General features: G+C 38.9%; 1 protein-coding gene across 1 annotated transcript in view; it reads left to right on the top strand.

Moving 5' to 3' along the window:
- The window catches only part of med13a (mediator complex subunit 13a), an 88,263-nt gene that overhangs the window by 36,461 nt on the left and 36,615 nt on the right, over positions 1-15,187 (top strand). Inside the window, exon 4 of the mRNA XM_084104257.1 lies at positions 5,468-5,613. Coding sequence (XP_083960383.1) covers positions 5,468-5,613 — 146 coding nt within the window. The remainder of the gene's footprint in view (positions 1-5,467; positions 5,614-15,187) is intronic.

Below are 15,187 nucleotides of genomic sequence, written 5' to 3'. Positions count from 1 at the left end.
AGGATGGAATTTATGGGTGGTATATTGAGGAAGACAGGGTGTAATGGCTCATTTCGGAGGGGTTTGTTGGCTCAAGGAGGAGATCTTCATCAGCTTACATGCACAAATGTACAAAGAAAACGAGCACCTGTACATATTGCTCTTTAAAATCAGTCTACATCATAGTTGTTTTAAAAAAAGTCTTGATTTTTGTAGCTAAGAAATTACTCGCTTACTCTAAGGAGCACCGCTATTAATTGTTTGCTGTTTATTAGTTTTATAAAAAAAAAAGCATAATTCAAAACCCATCCCTTTGTGGCTGTTGTGATAATCTTTGCCAAGATTGAGAGTCTCTATGGCTTTGAGCCAATCAGGTCCTCTTTTAGTTAGAACATTGACTTTGTATTTAGTGAAAGCCTGTTACATAAGATCAATAAACATTTAATTAGCATAAGTGACTGTTGACTAACTAACATTTTGTTTGAGAAACGTCTAGCCAGGTTTGTTCAGCTGTTATTACGAGGCAAGCATTTAAAGCATGCAGAATATGAGCTCTTGTCTAATCTAGAGGCTTTTTAAGTTCTGTTATTGACTGCGTGCTTCGTTTAAAGGCCACACATTATGAATGAGTGAGAGGATGTCCTCTGTGTGTGTGTAAAGGCTTTGTTTGGAGGATCTTTGATGGATGCAGTAGACCGTGTATGTTTGTGTGTTAACTGCCATTGCTCTGTGGTCGACTGCTTTAATCTGAAGGTATTTCAGAGAGTCTCAGTTCTCTATTTGTGGTAAACTCATTGCTGTTAGTAATGCACTTCAGTACAGTGGCTGATGTCTTCCAGGGGTCTGGTTTGGAGAGAGGCTGTGTAACGACATGTTCCTTCAGTTGATCACCTGATCTTGCTACTGCTATTGGTCAGGTGACAGAAGACAGACAGTTAGTCATGTGGTTTAGACACATGTGACATGTTAGAGGAATAGTTCATCCAAAATTAAAAATATAAATGAGTAAATGTCTGAATTTGTGATGTTTGTCCTGACAACCTTTACATTATCTCTCTTGTTTTACATTGTTAAACACTCCAGTATTATTTTACTATTATTTATATACCATTATAGTGTTTATTGATTATATTTTCATTTGTTTTAGTAACTTTTATTTGTTTTTTAAATATTTCTACTTCTATTTATTTCATTTTTAGTTTAAATTGGAGTACTAAAATTATTATTCATTTAGTTGCCAAAGCAACATTTCATCTAATAGGCAAGTATTTAATCTAATATTTATGTTGTTATTATTTTAATTAAGAAAATACTTTTTAATAGTTTTATTATTAGTTAACAGTATCAACACACTCACATGACTCAAGCAGGATTTATCCTGTAGCTCTTTGAACATTCTGCATGATACGTTAAATGTGAATTATGTTGGATGCTTAGACAGAGGCGTTTCAGATGACTTGGTCACAGGCCACATGTATTACACCACCTGCTTGCCTGTATCTGGGTGTGCTGCATGTGTAAAGTCGTTGAATTTAGATGTGAAGTGTGTTTGTGGGTTTTGTTAGTAGGAGTTTGCTACGCCCTGACCAGAGCCACTGCTTTCAGGAAGTCAGTAACAGCCCAACACTACAACAACTGTGGAATGTTACCCCTCGTTTTCTTTTTTTCTCATGCTGTTTTTCTCACCACAAGCTGTTCTTAATTTTTTGTTTGTTGCTAATGCTTTTTCATTCTGCTAATTTTCCCCTCTAAACCTTCTTTGGTATTGGTTTGGGATCTCTCTTCTTTTTCTTTTCTTCCTTTCTTGCTTTTTAGATGAAATCCGCGGTCATCATAATTAGCTAGTGTCATCAGGAGTAGCTGGTGTCCTGAGAGTTCTATTTTTGTCATCGGTTGACTGATGCAGGGACCATAAAACTGTTTTGCAGTTATGTTTGTTAAAAATACACTGCTATTCAAAAGTTTGGCGTCGGTAACATTTGTTTGTTTTAGAAAGAAGTCTCTTATGCTCACCAAGGCTGCACTTTTTTTGATCAAACATATTCTACAAACAGTAATGTTGCAAAATATTATTACAATTTCAAATATATTAATTTTTATTTAAAAATTAAGAATTTTCAGCAGTCATAACTCCAGTCTTCAGTGTCACATGATCCTTCAGAAATCATTCTAATATGCTGAGTTCAACAGAACAGTATTTATTTGAAAATTTTATTTGAAATAGAAATATTTTGTAACATAAATGTCTTTACTGTCACTTGATCAATTTAACGTCATTTCTGAAGTATACATTTCTTAATGTTTTACTGACCCTACACTTTTGAACTGTTTATGTATTTTGTATGAAATAGTATCAATCTTAGTTAAACCTCTGATGATGAATTGGCCACAAAGGGATAAGTTGTCTGAAGATGCAGAAGTCCCAATACGTGTCGCTCTGTTTATTTTCTCATTTCCAAAGACAATTTTTTATTTTCATTTGTTGAGAGTTAATTTTGGACTGGTGTGAACTCGAGCAGGAACAGTGGTCACAGGTCACAGGTTTTTGTTTTGGAGCTGCTCAGTGATGCACACACTGATCGTTCTGTCTGCCGCTGAATAGAGAACTTCAGGAGCATGCTGTTATTGAGCACGTTCTGTGTGTAGACCATGTGATCAAATCTGATGGTGCAGCAGGATTGAGCTCGCTCAGAGAGCCTCCTTTTGTGTGCATTGTTGTTGAGAACGTTTAAGACTTGTGCAGCTAAAATAACGTCAGATCGCAGTTGTGCTAATATCTCTGCAGGGGGCAGCCTGCTGTAAAACATCCTCCCCTAGCAAGACCAAGAGCTGTTGTAGTGCTTGGGGTCAGTGTGGCAAGTTTACTCAGTTTAGGCTTGACGTAGTTGCAAATCAGTGTCTCTCTGTGGGTTAGTGGCCAATCCTCTTCTATGGTTCTCACTCTAAATGCAGATGTTTGGTAGTTGTCCATATTGATGGCACACTGCCTGTACTGTTTTTTCAGACACACTTTTTCAGGTTAATGACCATAGTTATAAAGCTGCTCTCGGTGGGTCTCATTTATCTAACATAAAAACGAGCGCAGATCTAAGCGCAGAAATTATCTTATGACAGGGTTCACGTGTGATTCATGAAACATTCGTATGCTGCCAATCCCATCATACGAATGATCGGACGTTGATAAATGTGGTGGCTGAATACAATCGTCATTTGAATATCACGCCCCTAAAAATTCACGTTTTAGAAGCTCCGCCCCTAGGAGAGGAAGTCATCTCATGAAAGAGAAATTGATTTTACTCCAAAAACACCTGTTATCCTCGTAATTGCAAACAATGACATTAATTTATATGTATATTAAATACCGATAAATAACACAAAACATTTTCAAACATTATAAACACTATAGTCAAGTGAGGCTGTTTCCCCCCTCACTCCACAAAAAATCCTTTACATTTAACGGTATTCAGAACAAGAATGAAAAATTAGTAGCTATAAATTAGGGCTGCACGATTAATCGCAGTTTACTTGCGTACACGAGCTGAGACCTGACGTGAGATTTGATCGTAGCCACTGCTTACGTCCATATTGATAAATGGCAGGTTTTAACGTGGAAACGGCCTTACACACAGATTTCTGTCGTATGTTCATTTCATAAATGAGGCCCAGTAACACTGTATGGGACAATGGCTGGACCAGAGACACATCCATAAACACTTTATTATATATCCAGAATAAGTGTTGTGGAACTAAATCCGGGTGCACACTGTACAATTTATAATTGTCCTTTACGATTGTTGCTTGTCAGATTGTACGAATATGATCCCCGCTGTAAGCCATGTCACACTCTAGGATCTCAGTTGTCATTAATGTCAGACTGTTCGGTAGTCAAGACATGTTAAAAAATGGACTCATGCAAAAAGACTCATCCAGGGTTTTACATCAACCCATGACACGTTTGGTGACTGTGAGTGGAATTTACATGCAGGAGATAGAAATTGTGGCTAGCAAACAAAAACAATATTTAGCGTTTATTTTGATCATTGCTTTTCTTAAAAAAGGAAACAGGGAAAAAACGAAGACGTGTGTGTGGAGCAAGTGGTGGTTTGTTGTCGTCTCACTAATTGCGTCATTGGGTTTACTCTCCTATTGGTGTTTGATTTGATGTTTGTCGTAGGAGAAGCCACACTGCTGGACTGCGCCTCAACTTCTGACATTTCGGAGGAGGCAAGATTTGATCGCAATGGTCATTACTCGGCTGTCGGTGAACATGTCAAATTAGCGATCAAAGACTTTACCCTAGGATCAGAGGAATTTTTTAGGATTCACAAAATTTGTCTTAGCCAAATCGTGGCCAAAATCGTGCAGTGTGAACCCGGCTTTAGATGTTCTGGGTTGTTCCTAGGCTCAAAAAATCTGAAAAGCAAGACTTTGTGATATTCTGTTCTCTGAATCAGTGGTTTTCAAAGTGTGGGGTGCACAGATACTGCAGGGGGTGCGGGAGATAAGCAGAAAAAACAAAAACAGCCGTTGCTACGGCGTTCAAGTTCCTCACCGTTGAAACAAGCCCAACATAAAAGTTGTTAGCCATAGAAAAGCACCTCTTCAGCGGACCGAATCACAAGCTGCTATGCGTTGCTCCGCTGCTGTGCGTGTTCCGGTGAGAAGACGAACAAGAAGCTGAGTTTGTGAGGCGCAGTCAAAAGCTGTTATATATTGGCACTTTTATATATTGTCACTGAAATATTTAAATAACTCCCAAGTATGAGCAATAGTAATAGCAACAATTGCCGTAGCAAGCATAATTAATTTATGCAGGAACTTTTTTATTTTACAAATGTTTCCTTTTAAAGCATAATGCAGTGGCATTTCATGGAAATATAAGTGGGTTTTTCTGGTCAAGCAATTTTGCCAATGGACTACTTTTGCTTTAAGATGCTTTAATGTCTGTGATGATTCCAGATCAGCAGAGCTACCCTAATGCACCGTGGAACAAAGGATTTTAAGCACATATTAGGAAGCTGGTGTAGTTTGGACTTATTTTCACAGAGCTCAGGCTTTACACAGCTCTGAGTATGACTAATTTAGAAGTGTTATTGTCCTTTTACATATATTAAAGAGCCTAATGCATTCATGAAGAGAACAGTCAAACGCAGTGTAATCCTTGAGGTCAAAGACCAGACACTTGCATCTTATTGATGTGTGATGTTTATAACATGTTTGAAATATTGACATCACTGTTTTTAGTTACAAATTAATCCGATTTTTTCTTAGGCCTGTAATGATCACATCAGATGGCAGTTAAATGATTCACAAGATTTCAGATGCTGATTAAATATGACTCATTCTGTAAATACATAAAAAAATCCAATCAATGATATGTCCTTAGTTGTTGGGTCTCCAATTAATTTTTATTTTTTTTCTCTTTTTGAAGCACATGTTGCTGCTTAACTTAAGCACCTGTCTCTCTCTCTCTCTCTTTCTTACTCAGAGAACACCTGTCTTGCTCCTTCACGTTCTTCCTGCATGGAGACAGTAATGTGTGCACCAGCGTGGAGATCAACCAGCACCAGCCCGTATACCACCTGAGCGAGGAGCACCTGACATTGGCCCAGCAGGCCTCCAGCCCTTTCCAAGGTGATAGAACACTCTTTACTTGATATGCTTTTTCATCTTTTCCCCCCTCTCTCCTCTGCTTTTGTTTCTCCTCGCACTTTTACTCTTTCCAGCATTTCCTTTCCAATCAAAATGAGATGAGTTTTATAATTAGTAAAGCCTAGTGGTATCCTTTCTGCCCCTCCTTATCAAAAATAAATAAATAAAAATTAAAATTAAATACAGAAATAGAGTTAAAGACCTTTTCCTGTTGTGATTACTTGGGGAAGAGGGAAGTGTTTTTCATTACCAGTAACATGGGCAGGGCTTGACGTCCTGATGGTGGCTTCTGCACATCCTTAAATCTTAAAATCGAAACAAAGGTTATGATGTGATATTTTTATTTTTATTGCGCAACCCTTTAAGTACAATAGAAAAGTGGAATTAAGTGGTCCTTCCAAAGTAATGTGTGTAATTTAAAAATTACACACATTAATTTACAGTAATTCACAGTAATTTAAAAAACATGTGCAAATTTGCTGCTAGAGGATACTTATTCAAAACAAAGGCGTAATTTAATGACGCTGTGAATGAGTGTGGAATCATGGGATATGTCGTCTTCACCTCCACAGCCGATGAAAAGAAATCCGTTGGGAATTGGGCAGAAATCATGTTCATGGATGAGCTAATGTAAAAAAGTTTTATTAACGTTACAGTGGTATAAAGTTATTTTACGTATTTGATTTCATTCTAACGAAATTCCTACTCGTACTGGTCAGTTTATTCGACTAATTGAAATTGTGTGGTAACATCTCTGTTTTTACTGGGTAAAAACAACCATACTAAAAATACATTTGAGTGTGTTGAAAGTTATCTAACGTTACTCTGTGTGTTCGCTCGGTGGCTGGTATGAAACACTTGTTGCACATTGCAGTAGGCTAGATCGATATCATTAATAAAATCTGGATGACTTGTGTTGTTAATGGCATGCATTTAGGGCTGTCAGGGTAACTGCAATATTTCAGTACCGCGCTACTGACAAGCCAACCGCAGAGGAATTCAAGTAACCGCAGCAACCGCGATATTCGCGTGTTTTCTTTTTTCATAAGGCTTCTTGTTTTGAACTTCGTGCATGTGTACTTGTAAGGCTTTGTGGAGTTGCACTTAAGCCTAAACAGACAGTGACTGACTACGTTTACAAGCTGTCAATATTCGGGTTATGGTCGGGTTAAGGTCACTATTTGGGTTTCTGAAACATTCGGAATAACCTGTTTACATGCGTGAGCAGAGAGAGTTACTCCTGTATACATGGAATTTGTAATCAATTTGCAATATCCCGATGTAAACGGCGACGCACGGTTAGCGTCTGGACGTACGGACAACCTTAAGACGCAATATGCGTCATTTCCGATTCTTCTTCCTGTATCCAAAGACAACAACAACAGCAGCAGCAGCACGCGGATAATGAATAGTTCGGGGCAGATAGCAATCGCCTTTGTTTGCGCTTTCCTCCTCGCTCCAAAAGTGTGGTGCTGTGCTGCGTCTCGCCATGTTTACCTCTACTTCTTGTTTACTTCCGGTATACTGCACGCGGGGTTTTGTATACGCCGTCTCTCCTCAAAAGACCAAGATTCCTTGTGAATAAAACATGCGCAGAACACAAATCAATGTTCCTTTTGATGGGGATATGTCGATACGCGTTTACATGACCAAATATTCGGGTTAGAAAAGGGGTACCCCAGGTATAATATCCGGGTTTTTAAAAACCGGGATATGAGCATATCCGGGTTTTTGCCGGTGTTTACATGGCCGTGCGCGACCGGGTTATTGCTAATATTCCGGTTTTGAACGGGTTATTGGCTGCATGTAAACGTAGTCAATGAGAGAGATCGACTGAGCGCGTGTGATTACCTGCGTCTGTCTTTGAGGTCAAGTCATATTCGTGAAAAGGTTGCCGTGTCCAAGGAAAGTTAAATATTTGTCCTGTCATCCTTTTAACGTTTAAAATAAAGGGTATTTACCATGAATGGCATCAGCGACAGCGCTGGTCAGAATCCACAGCGCGAGGAACTCGCGGTCGCGGGAAACAAAACTCAGTGAGTCACGCATTGAATCAATGCCATTTGTCTCTATTAAGTGAAGCTTCAGCGTTACACATGCGACGCATTGCTGGTCAGCTGAGCCTTGAAAAGTGGAGCTCAAAGTTAAAAATAATTAACCTTGTTTCATTACTATCTTTTAATGAATCAATCAACGTTTTTGAACGTGTTGTTGAATGAATGGAACAACTGCGCGCTGAGTGACAGGTTTTCAATACGGAGAGACGCTGTTAGTTTCGGTTTATTGGTTACTGAAAATGTACTCGTTTTTGTGCATGCTGACCACATCGTGACACTTATTTATATAGCAACAAATAAGTATAAATAAATCAAAATAAATTAATAAATGTGGTAAAACCGCATATCGCACTATTGAGCCACTCAAAATTACCGCAAGGGAAAATCCTTCACCGCGACAGCCCTACATGCAATTCATTTTAAAACATGGTATAGAAAATGGTGTATTATTGTTTCTACAAATAAAGCTCTTTCTGATTATTCTATGCCACTTGACAAAAGAACACTGAGCCATGGTACAAACTAGGGCTGAAACGATTAGTCGACATTGTCGACAAAATACCTTGTTGTCGAGTAGTCGTTTGATCCCACGTGACCTAATGTAAGGGCCTGCAATATCACGATTTGACCACTACGGCGCTGTAGCGCTAGAGTGTAATGCAGCCGTTACAAATGCTATTGCGGTAGAAGAAAACACAGCGTGAATTATGACGGAGTGCAAACGAATCCGAACTAGCAGTGTGTGAAAGTTGCACAAAACTTCAAACCAAGAATGCTGTCGTGTGCAATACATGCAAGGCGGAATTTGCTTTTCATGGGAGTGCAACATGCATGTAAAAGCACAACGAGCTGGTGAGAGGTGAATGTTCTCCAGCTGTAGCTAAATAACTAGCAGTAAATCTCTTTATTAGAGAATGTGATACTACTAATAATAGCAATAATATGAACAATAATAATGTAATTACAGTAATGTGATGATTTATTTTTGCATAGAATAAAGCTTGATCGAGCTTAGGAGTCAGGACTGTTTTTATTATTGTAACACTATTAGGTATTACAGTCTTATCCATAGACAGTAAAAAATAGGTCTTATCACTTGTCTGTATTTTGTTCCATATTCATGAAGAATATCATGTCAGTTACTTTTTCATACTGTAAATTAAAAGGTGAATGAGAATGTCTCTGTTAGCTCAATTGTCATGTCAATTTTATAATATCAACTTAACTCATGTCAAACTCAACTCAAGTTTTTCTGTAATGCAGCGGATTCATTTTTGTTTATTTTTTCTATTGAAAGAGAACAGAATATTTAAACTGCTTAGAGAGCATTTGTGTGATTTGAGTTGGACAAAAATCTGAAAACTTAAAGAGAATGACCTGTTTAGTTGGCTCAAAGTTCACTAAAACAACCATTTCAAAAGCTGAAGTGATTTTCTTTTTTTATATTATAGTTAGAATATGTATAACTCAGTGTTTTAACTAATTGAAAAAGCTGAATAATCGTTCCAAACTTACTGATTAGTCTGTGAAATAATCGACGATTAGTTGATTAATCGTCCTAATAATCGATAGATTAATCGATTATCAAAATAATCGTTTGTTGCAGCCCTAGTACAAACATGGTACTGAGTGCCATGGTAATAGTGCAGAGCACTATTTTATTCGGTCTCTGTTTAAAAAATATCCACACTTTAGATCGTGCTGGAGGATCGAATCAAGTTCGATATTTTTGTAATAACGGCTGATTTTCAGCATGCCGGGAGTCGGAGCCACCATCATTGGGGATGAACAGAAACGGCTCAACGAAATGACGTATTCCACACAAATCGACTATGTCGATTACGTCAACGTGTCATTCCAGCACTCCTATATAACAATGATTATTTTTTTTATTTGATTTGGTTTATTAGACAGTAACAAAAATAAATGCATAACAAGAAGTCATCACAGTGACATTATACATTAATCAGAACTGTCGAGGATAACACAAGAACGTTACAAACTTATTTCCATTGTGGTCCTGGTTTTCTGTTGATTAAGGTATCCAAACAGTTGCTTACCCGTGGAATAAAACACAAAATATATTAAAGCATATTTTAGTGTTTCCACGGTTTCTACACAAGTAAAACCGGAAATCAAGGGTGCCTTTAAATTGACATGAAATCAAAAATGACAATTCTTATTTTTTTTAATGGAATATTGCAGTGTTATTATTAATGATTTATCTGTGCATATTATAATTTTTTTTTAATTCCTGTGCCTTCAAAATCTTTAGTCAAAAACCTTAACTTCCCCTCCTCCTCGCAATGACACATTTTCTCCGATTTCGTCTGCACTGCTGCGATGGCTGGGTAAATAATCCTCACTTCCAGCAAACTGTCACTCACATGAGATTGCAGCAGTTAGCAAATGACAATGGTCTAACCATCCAGTGATTTCTCCATGGACAAAATCAAGTCCCATCCTATGTTTTTTTTTATTTGTTTAAGAAGCCGTTTCACTTGGATGTACATCACAACGGGGAAAAAAACAATTGCTGACTTTAAGACCTTAACTGGATTTTTAAAGCCCGCAGTTGCTCTTATGTACCCAAGGACTATCAGTGGGAAGTATTGCTTCTGATGCTCACTTTTGAATGGGTTTCATTTAGTATTGTGTAGTTAAGCTTGGCTGGAATGCTGTATTGACCAATCTGCTCCCAGAACCATGCACTAGAATCACATCTGATGTTGTTTTGCATAATTGAGATTGTTTGCATTCCTGCAAATTAAAGTTTTAAAACATAATTCATCCTTTTGATGGGAAATAACCTTTGCAGTGAATCAGGAATGTGTGATGTGTCAATTGGAACCAGCTGACCTTTTTCTCACTCGCCTGCTCTCTCTCGATCTCCTTTGGTCTGCTGCTCACCGTTTCTGACAGTCTCGGATTAGTGAGCGTGCGAGTGTTGCGACTATGACCTCATAAAGAGCAGTGAGAGGGGTGTAATGAACTCATAGCTCACTTAACTGAGCAGAAGAGAGAGAGAGCGAGACTGGTAGTGTACAGATTGCTTGACAGAATAAATGTGAGGTGAACAGTGTGATATTGGAATACATTTGTTTGCCTATTTGTCTGAAAATTGCTTTATATCGGTGTGATGCCCCCAATCAAATGCAGACCAGAGCAGCAGACCTCTCTCTAATGATGGCCGACATGCGGATACATCTTTAGTAGATTCAATGCTTCGAGCTCTCCTGCAATGCAAATTCTGACCTTCCACCCTGACACCTGCCTGAAGAGCTCAATGGCGGGCTTCCTTTCTGTAAATATATTGTGGTTTTCAGCGTAGTCTTTTCTGATGCACTGCGACGAGCCGGGGGTCCAGAGGCTAAACAAATTCCGGCCCCGTCACCTTGGCTCAATCAGGGAGCTGTCGGATATTAAAAGAGCTATTTTTGCCTGGAGAGACATCTGCAAACAAGCCGTGTTTGTTTTGTTAGGTCTGGTCAGCTTGGTTTTTCTTGAAATAATGCATTTTGGATGCTTTTGTCTTCCAGTGTTTATAAAGGATAATGATCGCTGTTAAAGCGTGTAGGTTTAAGCCACTGAAACCCATTAAAGATGAATCGTGCCACCTTTCCATTTGTATAGCCCCCCTCCCCATTCCCTCTTCCCATACCTCTTCCGGATGGACGGAGGTGTCCTCTGTCATTGTGGCTTTTATGGATTTGTGTGATGAAGGCCATGGAATGAGCCGGCTAATGGAAGGACACAGGATGGATTCATCCACCCCCCTTCTCCCTGGAAGCTCCTTACTCCTCTTAACCCCTAAAATGTGGATCAATATACAGTGAGGAAAATAAGTATTTGAACACCCTGCTATTTTGCAAGTTCTCCCACTTGGAAATCATGGAGGGGTCTGAAATTGTCATCGTAGGTGCATGTCCACTGTGAGAGACATAATCTAAAAAAAAAAAAAAAAATCCAGAAATCACAATATATTTTTTTTAAACTATTTATTTGTATGATACAGCTGCAAATAAGTATTTGAACACCTGTCTATCAGCTAGAATTCTGACCCTCAAAGACCTGTTAGTCTGCCTTTAAAATGTCCACCTCCACTCCATTTATTATCCTAAATTAGATGCACCTGTTTGAGGTCGTTAGCTGCATAAAGACACCGGTCCACCCCATACAATCAGTAAGAATCCAACTACTAACATGGCCAAGACCAAAGAGCTGTCCAAAGACACTAGAGACAAAATTGTACACCTCCACAAGGCTGGAAAGGGCTACGGGGAAATTGCCAAGCAGCTTGGTGAAAAAAGGTCCACTGTTGGAGCAATCATTAGAAAATGGAAGAAGCTAAACATGACTGTCAATCTCCCTCGGACTGGGGCTCCATGCAAGATCTCACCTCGTGGGGTCTCAATGATCCTAAGAAAGGTGAGAAATCAGCCCAGAACTACACGGGAGGAGCTGGTCAATGACCTGAAAAGAGCTGGGACCACCGTTTCCAAGGTTACTGTTGGTAATACACTAAGATGTCATGGTTTGAAATCATGCATGGCACGGATGGTTCCCCTGCTTAAACCAGCACATGTCAAGGCCCGTCTTAAGTTTGCCAATGACCATTTGGATGATCCAGAGGAGTCATGGGAGAAAGTCATGTGGTCAGATGAGACCAAAATAGAACTTCTTGGTCATAATTCCACTAAACGTGTTTGGAGGAAGAAGAATGATGAGTACCATCCCAAGAACACCATCCCTACTGTGAAGCATGGGTGTGGTAGCATCATGCTTTGGGGGTGTTTTTCTGCACATGGGACAGGGCGACTGCACTGTATTAAGGAGAGGATGACCGGGGCCATGTATTGCGAGATTTTGGGGAACAACCTCAGTTAGAGCATTGAAGATGGGTCGAGGCTGGGTCTTCCAACATGACAATGACCCGAAGCACACAGCCAGGATAACCAAGGAGTGGCTCTGTAAGAAGCATATCAAGGTTCTGGCGTGGCCTAGCCAGTCTCCAGACCTAAACCCAATAGAGAATCTTTGGAGGGAGCTCAAACTCCGTGTTTCTCAGCGACAGCCCAGAAACCTGACTGATCTAGAGAAGATCTGTGAGGAGGAGTGGGCCAAAATCCCTCCTGCAGTGTGTGCAAACCTGGTGAAAAACTACAGGAATCGTTTGACCTCTGTAATTGCAAACAAAGGCTACTGTACCAAATATTAACATTGATTTTCTCAGGTGTTCAAATATTTATTTGCAGCTGTATCATACAAATAAATAGTTAAAAAATCATACATTGTGATTTCTGGATTTTTTTTTTTTGATTATGTCTCTCACAGTGGACATGCACCTACGATGACAATTTCAGACCCCTCCATGATTTCTAAGTGGGAGAACTTGCAAAATAGCAGGGTGTTCAAATATTTATTTTCCTCACTGTATCAATATATTAGGTGGTACAATATGAGATTTCTGTAACTACCTACCGCTATGTTTAGTTGTTTTTTTTAGGCATGAAAACAGCATGTAACAGAGCTGCTCTTGAGAAACTAAAGTGTTTTGGTAAGATACCAATAGAGTGAAAACTGATGCTGTTGCTTCCATATTTGTCTCACCTTGTCTTGCTCTCTCTCCTTGTCTTTTTCTTTCATCCTGTTTCTGTCTCTCTCCCTCTGAGTGACCTGTTTATTTTAGTTGGTTTATGGGCCCTGAATGAGTGCTGCTTGGCAGTAACTGGAGGCTGTGTTGATATGAAAGGGTTTAAGAAAGTGTCTGAGAGAAAGGAGGAAGGAAAGAGACCCGGCTGCAGTGGAGGAGTCATTTAAGACCACAGTTAATGAGGAACAGAAGTGGAGAGAGCGGTTGAGAGGGAGCCAGGCGGGAGTGTTTGTACAGTGTTCCCCGCTTCATAGACTCATTTGCTTTGGCCCTGTTCTGATTACACGCTCTTCACTCTTCATGTGTTTCTTCTACATATGCTGGGCTTTTTACATCAGAAGAACCAGCAACTTTCCAATGACAACTCCATATAACTGCCACTTGATTTTACTTTTTAGCAGAGGTTCTTTTGCCTTAACATGTTAACATAAGTACTTACATGATAGGCAAATTGCTTAAGGCAGTGGTTCCCAACCTTTTTTCTTGGGGCCCCCCCATGTACATATTTAACAATCCGTTTAATTCTTTTTTATATTAAAACTAACATCATAAAGTATGATATTTTTTTACTTTGAGCAATTCTAGAGCTATAATTGACTCTTCTTATGAGCATATAAAACAAAACAGCTCCTTGGAAAAAATTAAATGTAATATTGTAGTTATAAACAAAGGTTTATTTTATTTCAGATTAACATTTGAGGGCAGCAATTGTATTCATAATGTAAAAATAAAACCGATGTAATGTTACTTGAAGGCATTATAGCCTACTCTTCCTGCCAAACTTCCATGGTTGCAGACAGTTAGTGTTACTACAGTAAATCCATGGTGAATGTTGCAGATCTGTGGACACTGGATAGTTCATTCATGGCACAATGTTTCTTCCTGGTTTCCACGTCAGCGCTGTTTGATCCGTTAATAACGGAGAAATGTGAATGTTTCTCACTAGATCTCGCAGCGATGTTATTACTTTAGTGTCGAATTCAAATGCTTTCTTTACTGGATCTCTTAGCGCTGTGTAGTAACAGTGTCGCTTGATCAAGATCGGCTCGCGCTGCACTGGTCCAAACTGATAAACGGTCCTTCAACCACACAATAACAATCAGTTTCGTTCCGCTTGCATTACGTTTGCCATTTGATGTTGGGCAATGTTGTGGTCGCGCCGGCATCTCTTACATTATGAACGCGCTTGCCACGCACAACGCGCCTACATTTGAAATAACAAAGTTGTAATTGAAATCAGCATTGTAAGCATATGATTTTTTTAAAAACTTAGAAAAAATTATTTTATATAAAATGATTAGTGGAACATTTTATGCATCTTTATTCACCTCAAAGCATATCCGCTCCCGCGCCCCCCCTGTGAACTCTGGCGCCCCCCAGGTTGGGAACCAATGGCTTAAGGGCAAAATGGTTAAATGGTTATCATCTGGTGCATGTTACATGGTCTTGGTAATTCCTTTTGTTCACCAGCTAGTTTTGTTACAATCATAAATTTTTTTGCGAGCTTTTAGATATCATACAATTACAGTTAACAATTGAATAGTTTTTTTTTCCCTCACGTCTTTCACATTGTAAGCTTAAAGGGTTAGTTCACCCAAAAAATGAAAACTGTCATCATTTACTCACATTCATGTCGTTCCAAATCCATAAGACTTTCGTTTCTCTTCAGAACACAAATAAAGATCTTTTTGTTGAAATTTGAGATTTATGTCCGTCCGTTGACAGCTACACAACTAAAACTTTGAGGCTTTAAAAAGATTGTAAAACTAATCCATATGAATTGAGTGGTTTAGTCCAAATGAAGAAACACTACAACGTTATATGCTGAACAACAGATTTAATTTAA

This window comes from Abramis brama, assembly GCF_963993115.1.
Source record: "Abramis brama genome assembly, chromosome: 25".
NCBI lineage: Eukaryota > Metazoa > Chordata > Actinopteri > Cypriniformes > Leuciscidae > Abramis > Abramis brama.
Note: the sequence above shows the minus strand (reverse complement) of the source record. Positions and strands in the feature narration are given on the sequence as shown.